This window comes from Colletotrichum gloeosporioides, assembly GCF_011800055.1.
Source record: "Colletotrichum gloeosporioides strain Lc1 chromosome Unknown consensus_54, whole genome shotgun sequence".
NCBI lineage: Eukaryota > Fungi > Ascomycota > Sordariomycetes > Glomerellales > Glomerellaceae > Colletotrichum > Colletotrichum gloeosporioides.
In genome coordinates, this window is record NW_025544699.1 from 734,727 (window position 1) to 751,386 (window position 16,660).

The following is a 16,660-nucleotide window of genomic DNA, read 5'->3' on the forward strand; positions in this document are numbered from 1 at the left end:
AAGCACGCAGCCTCGTGGTTCTGATGAGATCAAAAAATTCCTCCCAATTCTTGCACGTCTCGCAACGAGTCCCGTGAGATGGCAACCTGCTCTCGTCGACCATCAGTCCAAATAAGACTTGCATTTGCATCTTGCATCCGCTCTCTCTACGTCTTTGATCTCCTTCGCATGGCCCGCACGGGTGAAAGGGACCAGACCCTGCGTGGCTATGCCCACTAAATTTGCATGGAGAAGGCGGGTGCCCTTGCTACAGTGACGCCCGCAGTGGGGTTCCAGCGCGCTATCTCTCCCAAGATGCAGTGGTAAATCTCCCTGACAGCGCGCTACCATCAGCATTGCGTCACAGTGCTTGGGGGGTCCCGGGCGTGGTGGACGGGAGCTATCTCACCCAAGATGTCCATCTTAGGTAACCAGAAAAATTCCCACGCGAGCGACGAACAGACGTCCAACAGAATTGAGATTAGCCAAAAAGAACAACATCGAAACGAACAGCGGACAGACCCTCGACATTCGGTTTCTAGCCATCACCGGGACAATCCTCAAACAAGTTTCTACTCAATTGAGACCCCTCAGCCTCACTCGCTGGAGCCGCCATCTGGTTGTTTCGACTTGCCGAGCAGTGCCACGCCGATAGAACTGCGGGAAGACGCCCCGTCGTTGAGATCTCGGACCGCACCGCTTGGACGAACTCCCACAGACACGCGACTCATCTGACCCTGATAAACCTCGTCCTACGGTCCCGAAAACAAGTCGCGCATCTCCGACGACCACCACGAGCTGCCCTGCCAGTCTCGCCCTCCCTTCACACGCCTTCTACGCAGGTCCCCACGAGGACACAGCCGGATGCATGTCGCCCAGCGGCGAACGCCTCAAAGATGAGGTAAGGCGGCACTGCCCCCAGGAACGGCCTCTCCGATTTCGCTGCTGTCATGTCTACATGTGCTGTCGAAACGTCACGATGCTTACACACTGTCCGCCCAGGGCTCCCGCCTGCAGGTTGTAACGGCCGGCGCCACCGCCGGTCTGTTTGCACGGTATGCCGTCCATCATCTGCCAGACGGGAAGTCAAAAACTTGTGACCCAAAGCTGACTTGAATGGGAAAGCTTTGTAATCGCTCCCCTCGATGTCGTCAAGATCCGCCTCCAGCTGCAGTCACACTCGCTCTCCGACCCTCTGTCGATCCAGACCGCCAGGGGCGGGCCCGTGTACAAGGGCACTCTGAATACCATGAAGCTGATCATCGCGAACGAGGGATTTACAGGCTTGTGGAAGGGCAACGTACCAGCAGAACTGATGTACGTCTGCTACTCGGCAGTCCAGTTTACGACCTACCGCACAACGGCCCAATTGCTCCAGAGTGCCTCCGATAACCGACTACCCAACGCCGCCCAGTCTTTCATCGCCGGAGCTACTGCCGGAGCTGCCGCCACGACGACCACATATCCCCTCGACCTACTGCGGACTCGCTTTGCCGCGCAGGGGAACGAACGGGTGTATACTGGACTTCGGCACGCCGTCACCGACATCTACCGTGACGAAGGACCCCGCGGCTTCTTCCGAGGGCTTGGGCCCGGTGTGGCGCAGATCGTACCGTACATGGGCATATTCTTTGCATTGTATGAAGGTCTGCGCTTGCCGCTAGGGGATTTGCATCTACCATGGGGCGGTGGCGACGCCACGGCTGGTGTTATGGCCAGCGTCATGTCCAAGACAGCCGTTTTCCCCCTTGATCTGGTTCGGAAACGTATTCAGGTGCAAGGCCCCACGCGATCCCGATACGTGCACAAGAACATTCCCGAGTATCCCGGGGCGGTGCGTGCCATGCGAATGATCTTTGCAAGTGAAGGCATACGGGGATTGTACCGCGGTTTGACGGTCAGCCTTATCAAAGCCGCTCCAGGAAGCGCGGTTACGGTGTGGACTTATGAGAGGGTCCTAAGAGTGTTGATGAGATTAGAAAATTCTGATGAGAAGCGATTTTGACTTGGGAAAATGGAACATAGAAGGGCATATGATACCCAATTATAGAACACAGGTTCGGGCTTCGTTGAAAAGCGGCGGCTCTGTTTGAGCAGAGCAGTAACGGAAACCACGAAGTTTCCAAAATAGAGTCACATCTAGACCTAATACATATCCAATTGGGTTCATGTTGACGGAGTAGGAAAACATGAGCGTGAAGCAAATTGCGCTGCTGAGACTGATGCTCAGCGTTCGGAGTCGGAGCTCTTTTCACCCTCACAAACTTCTCGTCGCACCGTGAGTGAGAGTTCTTGGTAAAGCGCTGAAACTTGTTGGTCTATCAATGCTGAACGCAGACTCGCTAGACAATCGCGACTTGACACGGCGTATGCTACCCAGACCTCGCACCAGCAGACAGCCTTTTAGTTCTCCAGAAGACCATTCTCCTTCAACCCCGTCACCTCACCGGCATTGACCCGATCCGCCCGCTCCGTACACTCCTCGATGACCTTCCAGAACATGGGAATGTCGAGACCGCGGGGTATCCTGACGCCCTCGCTGCCCGGCTCCAGCAGCTTCGCAACCGTCCTGCCCAGCTGCGCCTTGCCCTCCTTCGCATCCTCGAGAGACCCCTCCGTGATGACGGTCAGGTCGAAGCGCTCGTGGTACTTTACGCAGTTGCCCTTCTTGGTGTCGAAGTCGTAGAAGGGTATCTCGTGCTTGGTACCCGTGAGGACGGCGGCCACGGCAAGGGGGTCGTGGAGGGGCGGGCCGGCGGTGATGCCGAAGACGTCGCTGTACCGCCAATCAGGTTTCCATACACATACACAAGCATATCATCATACATACCTATACGTCTTGGCAAAGAACATGAGAAGCTCGACCAGCATCTGCCGCAGCGTGGTCTTGCCCTTGCCCGTCTTCTCGCCGGCAGCGTCCTTCCCGTACAGCAGCAGCTCCCTCACCTCCTCCGTGGCGAGGACCTGGTGCGACAGGTCGAGCGGGACGAGAGTCGTCTTGGCCGCGAGGGCCTTGTTGTGGAACACGGCGGCGGCGGCCTCCGGGTCGATGATGATGTTGAACTCGGCCCAGGGCGTCCAGTTGCCGACGCGCGCGACGCCGTCGACCTTGCCCATGACGATGTCCGTGAAGCCGTCGCCGATGGCGCCGCCCATGATGCTCAGCCCCCTGATGTGGGCGACGAGGTCCGGGTACTTTGCGAAGAGCTGCGCGACGTTGGTCAGGGAGCCCGTGGCGACGAGCCAGGCGGTGCCGGGCGCCTGGGCGGAGAGGGCGGCGGCCATGGCGTCGATGGCCGGGGTGGTGCGGTCGGCAGCCTTCAGGGGCTGCGGGAGGAGGTCGGTTCCGTCGAGGCCGGATTCGCCGTGGATATCGGTGGCGGCTTGCATGGGCGGCCGGGCCATGGGCTTGGCGGCGCCGACGTAGACGGGGATGTCATTGTGCTTGCCGATCGCCGTGAGGATGGACGAAGCGTTGGCGGTTGTCTTTCTGGGATGTTGTTAGAATGAAGCACTCATGCGTAAGTACGAGAGGGGTGGCATCGTGTGTATGGCTCACTCTAGGGGGGCGTTTCCGAAGACCGTTGAGAGGCCCAGTAGCTTGATTGTGGGGTGGTAGGCGGCCAGGAGGATGGCGAATGTGTCCTGGTGAGGTTCGGTCAGCGTGAATTTGGTTTCCGTACAGGCCTATAGTGGCTAAGTGCAGTGTCGTGCATGACTTTTTTGGCATGCGGCGTGTGAATGTGAGACTCATGAGGCATGCAGGTTCATCATGGCCCCCTCACACCACACAACATGATGGCGGCGGCAACTCACATCGTGGCCTGGGTCGCAGTCCAGCCAGACTGGGACTGTGGGTTCCGTCAGTTTGAGGTCGACCATGGTAGCTCCAAAAAATTCGTATTATTCAAAATTGAGGGATATTGAATTCCACGGCAACGCTGAGGATGTCGGACAGAGATGAGGGCGGCGGACAACCAGGTATGCGAGGGTTGGCCGCCGCGGCAGGTAAACAGCCACGGACTGGTCGCCGTGCGCTTCGTTGGAAGCGTTCCCACTCACAGTGGATAACACCAACCAAACGGGCACGGGGGCCCCTCCTCTGGGGCTTTCGATACGGGGGCGGGGGAGCCGTTGGCCTAGGAAAACAGACGGAGACAGGCGGAGGACGTGTGGATGGGCACCTGGGCGGGTGCCCCAACGGGGAGAAAAAAAAAAAAAGATTGGGCCAATCCCATCACATGATAATCATGTCTGCGGTGTTTTATTTTGATTCTGATTAGACGAAACCCTATGAACGGTCTCTCCTGTCGCCCTCACTGGTGCCAACGCCCTACAGACACCCGGAGTGCCGAGATCTTGGGGCGGTGGACCCCACGGGCGATTACCTCAGAGAAACACTGCGAGACGAAGCTTCAAGCGGAGGTGCGCGGCTGTTGATAATGAGGCGGTGTCCTCCGAGCACTCGACATGCGCCCGTTTCGGAAGGTCCAGCAGACCCAGCACCACCACCGAAAACACTTTCCGTGTTTGCCGGGTCTCGCAGCAGGTCATCTGCTGCTGAGTCATCGAACTCTGATATCTTCAACGTCATTTTTTCCTCTGAAGCCAGGTTAGGTCCATGTTGCCTCTAAGCAACAGGCCTGAGGCAGTGATGAAGGCATGCGATATGGATGTCGTCCAGGCGGCGTTGAGAGGCCAAGACGAGGCAATGCAGAGGGTGTGACTATGACGATGATACTGCCGGTCGCCTTGCAAGTGTAGACACCACTTGCCTGAAGTTGCGGTTTTACTCACTGTGCTTCCTTAGCTGTTCAGGACTTTTCCGCCGCCTTTCGCTGCTCCATAACCCTCAACACATCTGCTGCGTTGTTACCGTCGCCTTTTCTCTTCTTGGGACCTCTCTTTCTCTTCGTCTTGCCACCATGACCACCCTCTTCGTCATCGTCGTTGCCCCATTGAGACAACTTAATTGGTTGGTCGTCAAAGTCGGCCTCATCCTCAAATCTGCTGGTGCCGAAGCCCATGTCCAGATCTTCGGCATCGCGATCGACCGACTCCAGCATCTTCCTGCGACGTGCCGCGCGGGCCTTGGCCTCTTCGTCATCTTCATCCTCATCATTATCCTCTTCCTTGTTTGCTGCTCTAAGTTGTGCGGCCCTCTTGAACGCTGCCATGATTGCGGGGTCTTCCATAGAGGGTGCCTTGATGGATTGTGATGAAATAAGCTCCGTCTTGGAGTCCTTGAAGTAATTGCGCGGGGCGGCTGGCCTGGGAGGCGGTGCCATTGATGTCGAGTCGGATTTGGATTCTGCCTTGGCGTCCTCCTTCGCCTCCTTGTCTTTTACCTCGCCTTCGTCGTCCTCATCTGAGTCGCTGTCCATGCCAGCAAGTGGATCGTAATCATCTCCTGCGTCGGCGAAAATGTCATCGTTATCATCTTCTTCGGCTTCCTGCTGCTGCTGCTTTTTGTAGAATTCAGGAACTTCCATGCCAAGCGGCTTCGCGTCCTTATCTGGAATGAACTCCTTCCTCTGCTCTTCTTCGACTCCTGGTTGCACTTTCCGGACCTTTCTCTTCTCGTGACCGTCTTCATCGACGATGATTAGGACCTCACGGCCCTTGCTGTCTCGCTCAATGCGAGTCCCGGGTTTTTGCTTCGCTCCAATCTTCCTGAATTTGTCGCCCAAATTGTCTTGCGCTGCCTTTGCAGCCGCTCTTGCAGCCTTCATCTCTGCCAAAATCTGGTCGCGTGTTCTCTTTTTTCCAGGCGCAAGCGCGATAGACGCCATCTGGCCTTTCTTCTTGACGGTCTCCTTCTCGATAGCTTGCACTTCTGACTCCTCCAATTCGTCGAATGCCTCGTCGATGTCCTCTTCGGGGGGTGCCTCCTCCTTCTCTTCTTTGTCCTTTTCGTCATTCCAAACGTCTTCACCCCTTCGTATCCTCGCCAGGAGCTTGAAGTCCAACCCCTTTACCAGATGCGTGCTGGAGATGTCGCCTCCCGCAATCTCGTTGCGGAGCTTCTCAAACGTCTCCTTGTCAATCTCCTCGTTCTTGAGTGACTCCTCCAACGCCTTGATCCTTTTCGCGCGGTCATCTTCCTCTTCATCGTACCGCTCTTTCGATCGGTCCACGTAGCCTTCGGCGAGTCGGGATCCTTTGGGCGCTGACGATCGGAACTTCTTTTGGGGCTGAGCTGCTTGATTTCTAGCGGCAAGTTGTCGCGCAAACTCGTTTCTAGGGTTCATGCCACCAACAGATCGGCTGAAACACGCGAGTTAGTCAGATACTTGAAGTGATGCGTGTCAAGGAAGCTTACGGCGTCATTGGGATGCTTGATCGTTGTCGCGATCCCAGAGCACCAGCGCCAGATGGCGTGGCGCTACTTGGCGTGGCTCCATTACTTGGTGATGATGACTTGGTTGAGTTCGCGCCTAGCAGCTTCCGAAACTGCTCGTTGTTCATGATCGCGGTTCCTCGATGGTTGTTGGGTCCGGCAGATTGTCGCAAACATGCAAAACAGTGAGCTCTTGTAAGTCGAAGTGCTTAACGCCGAAAAAACCTACCAGTACTTTGGAAGGGAACGGATTAGTCATCTTGACAGACAGATGAGTCCGTGCACTAAGGCACCTTACGCGTGGAGGCGGCCCCACTCCACTTTACGCGGTCATCCGCGTCGCAGGCATCCAGGCCGTCGGTGCTCCGTGAAGAGCATCTCATCGCCAACTCACTTATGCGCCCTGGCCTCGTTCGCCGTTGACCCCGCGGGCGCTATCCTCACCCTTTGATTAAGATGTTCGATATCATGCGATCGATAATTTGGACAGGATTTCGTGTGAGGGATTCATCGCAACGCTAGCATCTGGGTCATCGGCCGTGCTCCCAGACATCCGTCATCTATACGAAAGCACCGTGACCACCAAACAAGATGGGGAGCCGTCTGGAGAAAAATTCCTCTCAAGTGAGGAAAAGAATCGAAAGTCATGAGTTTACCGACGAAGGAGGCGAGGAGTATGAGCCAAGCGCCTTTGGCGGCTTTGGCGACTACTTCAGAAGAAAGAAGATCAAGCTACAGAATCTGGATGCGGATATGAGAGCCTCTTCAAGCGACAAACCTCAAATTTTCAAGGGCGTCGTTGCGCATGTTACGGGCTATACGCAGCCTCCTCTTCACGTGTAAGTCCCACTGATGAGACGCGACTGCCCGCAGCTGACCGAGGTTTTGTAGCCTTCACCGTGAGCTTGTTCAGCATGGCGCGGGCTTCCTGCAGTACTTGGACGCGAAGACCATGGCCACTCACATCATCGCATCCTCTGTGCCGCCCAAGAAGTCTGTGGACTACAGCAGATACCGACTGGTGAAGCCCGCCTGGGTCACTGATTCGATTCAAGCCGGACGACTTCTGCCATGGTCCGATTACCGAGTGGACAACGACGGTCCTCGTCAGAAAGTTCTGAAGTTTGATGAATCCAACAAGCTCAGTCAGGCAACACCTCAGTCCAGGAAAGGGTACAGGGAGCAGACGGACAACAGCTTCTACACAAGTCAATTCAAAGCATCTGCTGCCAGTCCTGTCACTCCCTCACTAAGTCGATTTGTTGAGCGCGCCGAATCGCCGCTTGCCCGCAAGCATGCTCGCAGTTCTGACAGCCCGGGAACCATTCCTTTCCCCTCTGCTCAGAAGGTTAAGCTGAAGGAAGAAGTGGAAGAGTTTGATGACATGGAAATTGACGAGTTGATGGTCGATATTCTTCCTGAGGGCCCAGCACCCAAGTCCGAGCTGTCAAAGCCCGAAAAGCACAATACGAAGCAGCCGCAGGTCGCGAAGGAACAGAAACTTAGCGAGCAGCTCAAGGCTGTGGCGGAACCCAAAATCGAGCAGCCCAGCCCCGAAGCCCCCAAGATCGACTACGGTAGAGACACGGTCACACCTGCGTTGATCGAGGAGGAGATGAAACGCAATTCCAAAATGCCGGAGAACATGACCTCCGAAGAACACAATGCCTGGCTTCTCTCAGACCCAAAAATGTGGAAGTCTTCAACGGCGAACCCGGACTTTTTGAAGCAGTTCTACTCCGAGAGTCGGCTCCATCATCTTTCGACCTGGAAAGCCGAATTGAAATCAAAGATGCAGAAGCTTGCAAAGGAAAAGGGCACCTCAACCATCAAGAGGAAGGCCGGATCTCGACGGTACATCATGCACGTCGACTTTGACAGTTTCTTCTGCGCCGTTTCCTTGAAACGCAACCCGGAATACGTCGACAAGCCGACTGTGGTCGCTCACAGCAGTGGATCTGCCTCAGAAATTGCAAGTTGCAACTATGTGGCGCGCAAATTCGGCGTGAAGAACGGGATGTGGATGAAGCGAGCTCTGGATTTGTGCCCAGATATCAAGGTTCTGCCATATGATTTCCCTGCCTACGAAGAGGCCAGCCGTCACTTCTACGAAGCGATCCTCGACATTGGCGGAGTCGTTCAGAGCGTCAGTATTGATGAAGCACTCGTTGATATCACGTCCATCGTCCTCTCCAGCGTCGGTTCAGAAGGTGCCGGTGTGGATGAGGGTAGTATCTGGAGGGAGCAAGACAAGGCGGAGCAAATTGCTCTCGACCTGCGCAACAAGATCAAAGCATCTACTGGATGTGCTGTCTCGGTCGGCATAGGAGGAAATATCCTACAAGCAAAGGTCGCCCTGCGCCGAGCAAAACCCGCTGGGCAATTCCTGATGAAGCCTGAGGAAATGCTTGAGATTATCGGAGAGATCGAAGCGAAGGATCTGCCCGGTGTTGCGTACAGTCTTAGCGGCAAGCTCGAGGAGATCGGAGTCAAGTACGTCAAAGATATCCGAAACGTGTCAAAGGAGCGTCTGTCTTCCTCCTTGGGACCCAAGACCGGCGAAAGGCTGTGGGAGTATGCCCGTGGCATCGATCGAGCTGAAGTCGGAGAGCATCCTCCCAGAAAATCCGTGTCAGCGGAGGTCAACTGGGGCATCCGCTTCATCAATCAGCAGGAAGCTGAAGAATTCGTCTTGAATCTTTGCAAGGAGCTTGAGCGTCGTCTGCTCAACGAGCAGGTCAAGGGGAAGCAGTTCACTATGAAGATCATGCGCCGGGCCCAAGATGCCCCCCTGGACCCAGCAAAGCATCTAGGACACGGCAAGTGTGACAGCTTCAGCAAGAGTGTGATGTTTGGTGTCGCCACCCATAATGCGGATACCATTGCGAAAGAAGCTGTTTCGGTCCTCCGATCTTACAGGTTCAGTCCTGGAGACCTTCGAGGTCTTGGTGTACAGTTGACGAAACTCGAACCTATCAAGACTGGTCCAGCCGGCCCTGAAAGCAGCCAACGCAGACTTGCATTTCCAACTTTCAATAGCGCCAACTCGTCTAAAAAGGGTGCTGCTGATCCCATCGAAGACTCAAAGAGCCCTTCGAAGCCTAAGACGACCCAGGCGCGTGGGAGTGTTGCAAAAGATCCTATTGCAGACGATCCTTTGACACCAAGGAAACCCAAAGTGCACCCAGCACTGGCACTGGCGCGAGCTGGTGAGAGGGATGAGAAAGCAAACACACCACTGAACATCATGGGTACGCAGTTCATCCTGCCATCACAAGTCGACCCCGCCGTGCTGGCTGAGCTACCCAGCGACATCCGATCCAAGCTGCAGAGGGGCCAGAAGCCACCGCCTGCAGCTAGACCAGCATCGCCGAAAGCCAAGTCAAGGAGTCAGAGCCCTGCGGTACCAAACGATATCCCATCTCAGGTTGACCCAGAGGTCTTCAATGCCCTGCCGGAGGATATGAAGGCAGAGGTCCTGGCACAGTACGGACGGAAGAGTGCGCAAACCCGGTTACCACAATCACCCCGAAAAGACAGGATAATTCAGCCAAAGAAAGCAATCACGCCAACAAAGAGAGGGAGGAACTTGTTCAATAATGCAAGGGAAAGACAGCAGGATGCAGCAGCAAACCGTCTGCAAACAAGTTTCCTGCCGAACAAAGGGGCTGTCCCCGCTGCGCAGAACGATGAGCCAGAGGAACTTGATGCGGAGTTTCTGGCCGAGTTGCCGGAGGACGTCCGCCGGGAAGTCATCGAAGACCACCGGAGAAAACGCCTCGCTCAGAAATCCGGTCTCAACTTCAATGCGCCCCGGAAGCATCTCCCAGCCGAGGCCAGCGACTTTCTACCCGGCGGACAGACCAAGCTTCAGTTCCCAGCACCGCCGCCAAAGGTCAATTTCATGGGATCTGCGGTGAAGTCGGTGCAGGAGATCAAGGACATGATCGAGGCCTGGCACGACGGGACCCGGGCGGAGGGCCCCCACCAGGAGGATGTCGTCATGTTTGAGAAGTATCTGGCCAAGGTCGTAACGGAGGAGCGCGACATGCACAAGGCATCGAAACTGGTCCAGTGGCTCGAGTGGTTGGTGCAGGAGGACGGCAGCGAAGGGCGAGGAAAGCGGGCTTGGAGGAGGACGGTCTCGGATATCAAGGCGGCGGTCCAGAAGGCCGTAGAGCGTAGGGGCTTGGGGCCCCTCAAGCTATGAAGTTGTATGATTCACGATTGATGCCAGGATACCATTGGGTGGCGTTTGGGAGGCACGACCTTTAAAGATACTATCGTTCAAATGTGATCGTTGTTCTATTCACGGCTGCTTGAGAAAGATCAAAGATCATTGCCGTCCAAACTTAGGGGTATCTCCTAAGAAGCCTTTCCAAAAATCAGACGCGCTTAGCAAAAAAATCAGTCAAACTCTTAAAAAGACATGACCGCCAGTGTACCAGCAAGCACCAAACCCCAGGCCGTCGCCGCAACCCGAGCGCTGCCGCTCTGCATCATGTAGACACTCAACTTCAACGCGCCTCCACAAGCGACGTCTCGGTTTCCGTCGCAAGGGGTATTACACGCCGTGTCATCGAGCTTCGTCGCCAGACTGGAGAGCCTCTGGGAGCACCAGCACTCGCTGCGACAAACTCACGTCAGCAATGTGCACGAAAGGTTCGAGATGATTCCTTTTAGGGAATCGAATGTCGCAGTCTCACCGAGAATACTCAACACCCGCGTACTTGTACTGGGTATCGGTTCCGCTGTTGCAGAAGCTGAGACATGTCGGTACCGTCATGTTGCCGTCGACGGGGTATGTCTTGCTCGCGCCATCGGCGAGGGCGCGCACCTTGGCCGTGTCCGCGAGGTCGACGGTCTCGTTGAAGCAGCCCTGGTACTTGTACTTGTCGGAGTCCTGGTAGATTGAGAGGGACTGCGCGGATGCCAGCGGGGAGAGGAGGGCGAGGAGGATGAAGGAGGCGATGAGCTGGATAAGCATGCTGCGAGCCATCTTGAGTTCGATCGCAAGTCTGTCGACGAAAAACACGAGTTGTGAGGCAATGGTTGGTGAGAAGGCCGGCGTTCAAGACTCGGGATCGCAATTGGAAGTGTCGCCCAATCGTGAAGATGAAGATCGCGAGATTGGGTACCGAAGCTTCGCTGGCGTAATCGGGGGTCGCAACGTTGCTGACGGCGGATGATTCAAGGGATCAGGCTGGAATCTCACGGCAAGCAAGGCGCGTTCTCATAACGGGAGCATATCGGTGGCAGAAGTCGGGCTGCTTCAGGAGAAGAGAGGGAGGGAACAAGCTGAGGCTGGACGGGAGAAGGTGAGAAGAAGCTGAGGTCGCAGCTCGCTCGCTCAGCTACCTTAGCAAAGCCGCCGGCCGGCCCATTGGAGTAATAATAATTTTTCTTTGCGTCGGACGCAGCGGCCGGCCAGCAAAGCAGAGACGCCAAAAGGAGATTATGCACCCGACCACTGCGCCGCGATGGCGCGCCTGAGGTGGTTTAGCCATGCGCACCAGGCCCTTCGGGCGTCTTGATAAACGAGAGGAACGGGCCTAGCGGGATGCAAGCCTGTGAGCCCGCTGTAGGCCTGCCGCTGGCGTCTCAGGGACTGGGCCTGTTGGAGCCCGTCGAGACCCCACCACAGCTGAGATGTGGCGGCGGTCTAGGCCCGAACGGGACGGGGAAGGAGGGAACTCGCCGGGCGGTCTGTGCGCCCCGGCAGTGTTCCTGGGGGGCCTTTAGGTTCTGCTGGGAACATCGCCGCGAGGTGCAAACCTTGATTGGAACAACCACCCATCCTTGGCTGCGACAACACGTTTCTTTTCACCACGCCGACGCGATCTGCGTGTTGTACAATAACGTTCCACGGAACCGGTGACTCGACCCTGCGTTTGCGATATGATGACTTGTATTTGTCTATCATTGTTTCCTCGGTCTGTGGCTGCAGCAGCAGGCAAGCCAGCCAGCAGCCACGACGCCGGATTCTCGGTTCCATTGCAAATTTCTCCGAACGATCTTCGTTGGTTCATCAAGAGACATTCAGACTTCAACTTAGCAAGTCTACGACATGCTTGTTGGTATTTTCGTTCTGTCCGGTTCGCAGACTGACTTCTGTCTGGAAACGTAACCATGACGGCTACTTGCGAGCATCGTGACCTCTTCAGCGACATCGCTTGGCCAATCTCCCTTTTGCCATACACTCCATACCATTTCCAGAGATTCCAAAGATGCTGTTTTCCCTTTTCCAAGTGGAAACTTATGGTATTGTTGATGCCCAGTTAACATTGATCATGGCCGCAACGTAGCCGGGTGTCATGCCTCCGGGCTTCGTTCTTCTATGCCTTTTCCTTTTTCTTTTTCTTCTCTTTTCATTTGTCGTCTCGTTCATTCCTTTGATTTCATAACTCGTTACTTCACAGGTATTAGCTGCGGTGCTTCTCACAGTTGATAGAGCTACGAGACAACTTACCAGCATGCTTAGCTCCAATCCGCCGTAGATCCTTGCTTTCAGGGACACCTCAACATCAAGATTCAACCCCAGATGTACCGCAAAGCTTCGACTCTCTCGAGCTGTTGGAGCCCTGGGTTCTTCTGGCTTGGGACTACTTTGCCTCATCGGCGGCCGTTTTCGTTGCCTTCGCTTCCCTCGGTTGACACCCTGTTTGGGCTCCCTGAAAGGAACATCTTTATCGGAGTCGCTTTCTGAGCTTGATGGATCTGTCGGTTCGTCTGGTATATGTACGCTCGGGGACGGGGACATCTCATAGTCCATACTGAGATCGATGCCGGAATCTCGATTACGATCATAGTTCTTCGAAACGGGTTCCACTACAGGCTCATGGATGTCGATCTCTTCTGCTTCTTCTTCCTCCTTCATATGGATAAACGACGTTTGTTCCAGTGGTAATGAGTCGTCGAAGGGCATGGGGCACCAGATGAAATGTTCTGGGTCGGCGAATCTCTCGACGGAACTGTACAGCTCTTTTGGGAGCCATACGATACTATCTCTCGACGTCATCTTCGTTGCTTGTAGCGAGTGTATGTTGAGCGAGTGTGAGGGGATAAAATATGGTAAAAAAGATGATCAAGAAAGCGAGAGATGATGGAACATGGCAGTGGTCTTCTTCCCAAACACGGGGTGGAGAGCCTTTCCATCATAAAGGAGAGCCCAAGGGGCTCGAGGAGGCCACACTCATTTTATCAGCATCTGACGACCATCGACAAAATCTTGGCACACAAGCAGGATTGAGGCTCACCTCCCAGAACGCTCAATGAAATCATGTATGGGGTCGGGTTGCACTGGTTGGCTCCGCGGCTCCGTGCTGTGAGCAGGACTTGGCCAGGCCCTGGCCGAGATCTGCAGGCCGATCGCTGTGGGGCCCAACGGGCGAGAACCCGGATTTGGATCCTCCCCTCCTGGAGTTGCAACCTGCACGCCACCGACGACATTCCACCACGTTTTGCCCTGGGCTGTTTTGTGGTCCGTCGTGATTGGATTTGGGAGAGATGATTGAACATCATCGGTTTGTTTCCATTTTTAGGACTTTTCAGGGTCCTTTAGCTCAGTCCACTTGGGAGGTGTTAGTGCGCCATCGCCCTGGATTTTGAGAAGTATGCCCCTGAGATGAAGAGCTAGCATGCAGGCTATGAGAATCGCTTTCGATTTATTCAGACTTCACGAATTCAAGCCTTCCAAAACCATTTGATTCACTTTGAATCTTTCCATGTGGTTACAAGCTATTGACGGGTGGGAAGTCGGCACAAATGATCTTCCAAGTGCAGCCTGGCCGGAGCAGCTCTTAAGAGATAGTACGGGTAAAAGTGGCCATTGGTTATGAAAAGTGACAGAAACAATATTCTCAGCACCATTGCCTATTCACGATCAAATCGAAAATACAGCGCCAATCCCAAGAATGGGAACAGATTTGACAACGACAACACGAGAATCGTGCGCTGGAGACGATGAAATCTCGTCCTTAATCCACGCGCGTCTTCTCCGGGCCATGGGCCAGTTCCGGTCCCCCTTCCGAGTCAACAAACCGAACCCGAAGGCTTCTGGCGCGATCCGTAATATTTGCACCATCACCGGCTTCCCTCAATAGCGATCTCGAGTCCATGTCAAGGCCATGCGCCAAGGTCGCCAGTGAGCTTCCCCGCCATGCTGGCAACCCAAGATCCCGAGTCTCCCAGATTGATAAGACACAGAAGACGCAACCTCCTAAAAGTACGCCAATGGGCAGAATCAAAAACTCCCAGTTGACTCGGATTCGAACTACCCACTCCGTGCTTTCACCTATGAACGGTTCGGTTTGTAGTGACCGGTTGCGTATCCATTTGGTGAGGCTTGCAGCCACGTTATCGAATGTTCTCGTGAGATTTGGTGACGTGCCAAGGGCGTTGATCACCGGTGGCTGAGTTACGTCGGAATAAGGGATGGGGTATATCAGTTGTTTAGTTGCCAGGTTCCTGCGTCGTGAAAACTCATCCCGAAACCAACGCAGCAACGTATAAGTGGTTTCGCGGGTGATGTTGAATCGCAAGTCACCCTTCTGATTGACTCCAGTCGCAGCAAGGTATTCTTCGCCTGAAATCAGAAGTTGTAAATCCGTATCCCATAACATCGGAGTTGCAGCCGGGATCTCTTCGCTGGAAATCAGACCTCGCCATTTCCTATCCCATCCGGATGCCATCAAGTCCTCGTCTTCGACATACAAGGAATGATTCAAGACGTGGTTTAAGACTCTGCTTCGCGTAAGGTCCGCACCGATGTTATAGGAATCTAAATTCCTGTTTGAGTAGGAACCCAGAACCGCCTCTTTGAGCACAGTTTGCTCAACGACTGACCGGTATATATTAGTGCAGAAGTATAGGGCGCACTCCTTTGCTGTGACAGCAGTGCTCTCCCATCTTTGGCTGTTGTTGAGGTACGATGGACTTACTTTTAACATGGAGAAAGATATAATGAGAGTTTTTAGATGATGAAATGAGACGGTTTTTCCCGGATTACAGGTTGATTGTGTTGCCAATTCCGCCCTGCGTGTTTCACCATAAGGCAGCCATTCAGATATCAAGCCGTTAGGTTTAGTCATTTCCAGATTCTGACTTTTTATCTCGTATCCAGTGTAGCTGGCTAGACCACTGCTGCGGCCCGAGAAGCCATAGCTTGTCGAGAAGATCGTGTCATTGTCGAGTGGCGCATTACCGCTGAACCTCGTTATATGACTCGAAACGTCGTCACAGCCCCTGCAAACAGCCAAAGATGCATAGACTGGCCATGTGCAATTTACTGTGGAGCATGTGAATGCTGGCTTGTGGTTGTCTGTAGTGCTCAGATTGGAGAAGCCTTCACATATGGCTGAAAGGGCGTCGAAATCGTAGTTCGGGCGGACAGAGTCGAATTCAATGGCCCCCATAGTCGACCCCTCATCGCTGAGAATTCCTCTGAAATTGGTTTTAATCCAAGATCCAGATCTCAAGTTTTGTGTTCTTCCGATACCAGTGGTGTTCGCAGTCCCGACAAGCACGAGTTCTTCGCCTGAAAAGGTAACGACCGCTTGCAAGAATGGCTCAAACACGACAAGAAAAACTGCGGATAAAGCTCCCAGAGCTGTCCAGTGTCTTTACACGTTTGTGAGTATGAAAATCTGGGTATATGGTAGCACGAAAAGACGTACCTGACTTTTGTCCACCAAAGTAGGCGAAGACTGCCCCAAGGACCGCGACTTGCTTCCTCAAAGCGATCAAATATCATGACGTTATCGCTCCTCTTTCTGTACCAATTCCATTTTCCCTGGCTTACGCAAGCACTGATGGCGAAAGCCAGTGCTGCTCGTGACGTAGAACCAAGGACAGAGATGATGACGTTAAAGGACACTGGCAGCGTCCAGGAAGACAGGGGCTCATTCTCATACACCGGTAGTAGAATGAGAATTACTACCATGGAAGAGATGCTGAGAATAATTGCTGAAGCCTCAATGGTCCAATGGTACTCCCCGAGAGAAAATGATGTCGTACTGCTGGTTCTGCTTCTCGCATCGAAACCTTCGACCTCGGACCGCCTGCTTGGCTGGACTGGGCTGATGTTGGCCGTGAGACTCTGCCATTGGCTCATTTCCACGTCTGTATCCAGCTCTTCTGGAACATTGCAGGTGCTTTCGTTGACGTATGGTGGCGATGAGGAGGGCGACAGCGGCTCGGATGAGGCTTCATGGCCATTCCATGTCGGAGACGCCATTGATTTGCATGTAGATGCTTATCTTGGGATTGGAGAGGTTTTCCAAGACGTTGACTAAGAGTTCCGTAGAAAGTTTGATAAGTAATAAGAACAGAGAAACATGGAAT

General features: G+C 54.3%; 6 protein-coding genes across 6 annotated transcripts; 2 read left to right on the forward strand and 4 right to left on the reverse strand.

Moving 5' to 3' along the window:
* Window positions 1-847: 847 nt before the first annotated feature.
* GCG54_00004705 (Mitochondrial thiamine pyrophosphate carrier 1) lies at window positions 848-1,984 on the forward strand (the record flags this gene model as incomplete). The annotated part of the gene is made up of 3 exons (XM_045404750.1): window positions 848-880; window positions 982-1,034; window positions 1,105-1,984. The coding sequence occupies 3 exons, from the start codon at window positions 848-850 to the stop codon at window positions 1,982-1,984; spliced, it is 966 nt and encodes a 321-aa protein (XP_045262693.1).
* A 398-nt stretch (window positions 1,985-2,382) lies between these two features.
* On the reverse strand, window positions 2,383-6,447 carry GCG54_00004706 (Uridine nucleosidase; the record flags this gene model as incomplete). Its single annotated transcript, XM_045404751.1, has 6 exons — window positions 2,383-2,755; window positions 2,810-3,469; window positions 3,539-3,624; window positions 3,796-3,866; window positions 4,856-6,246; window positions 6,302-6,447. 6 exons carry the CDS (start codon window positions 6,445-6,447, stop codon window positions 2,383-2,385), a joined length of 2,727 nt encoding a protein of 908 aa, XP_045262694.1.
* Window positions 6,448-6,910: 463 nt separating this feature from the next.
* Window positions 6,911-10,529, forward strand: GCG54_00004707 (DNA repair protein rev1; the record flags this gene model as incomplete). Its single annotated transcript, XM_045404752.1, has 2 exons — window positions 6,911-7,158; window positions 7,211-10,529. 2 exons carry the CDS (start codon window positions 6,911-6,913, stop codon window positions 10,527-10,529), a joined length of 3,567 nt encoding a protein of 1,188 aa, XP_045262695.1.
* A 209-nt stretch (window positions 10,530-10,738) lies between these two features.
* On the reverse strand, window positions 10,739-11,318 carry GCG54_00004708 (uncharacterized protein; the record flags this gene model as incomplete). The annotated part of the gene is made up of 2 exons (XM_045404753.1): window positions 10,739-10,946; window positions 11,026-11,318. 2 exons carry the CDS (start codon window positions 11,316-11,318, stop codon window positions 10,739-10,741), a joined length of 501 nt encoding a protein of 166 aa, XP_045262696.1.
* Window positions 11,319-12,727: 1,409 nt separating this feature from the next.
* GCG54_00004709 (uncharacterized protein) lies at window positions 12,728-13,337 on the reverse strand (the record flags this gene model as incomplete). The annotated part of the gene is made up of 2 exons (XM_045404754.1): window positions 12,728-12,730; window positions 12,789-13,337. The coding sequence occupies 2 exons, from the start codon at window positions 13,335-13,337 to the stop codon at window positions 12,728-12,730; spliced, it is 552 nt and encodes a 183-aa protein (XP_045262697.1).
* Window positions 13,338-14,295: 958 nt separating this feature from the next.
* Window positions 14,296-16,430, reverse strand: GCG54_00004710 (uncharacterized protein; the record flags this gene model as incomplete). The annotated part of the gene is made up of 2 exons (XM_045404755.1): window positions 14,296-15,937; window positions 15,994-16,430. 2 exons carry the CDS (start codon window positions 16,428-16,430, stop codon window positions 14,296-14,298), a joined length of 2,079 nt encoding a protein of 692 aa, XP_045262698.1.
* Between the last annotated feature and the right edge of the window lie 230 nt (window positions 16,431-16,660).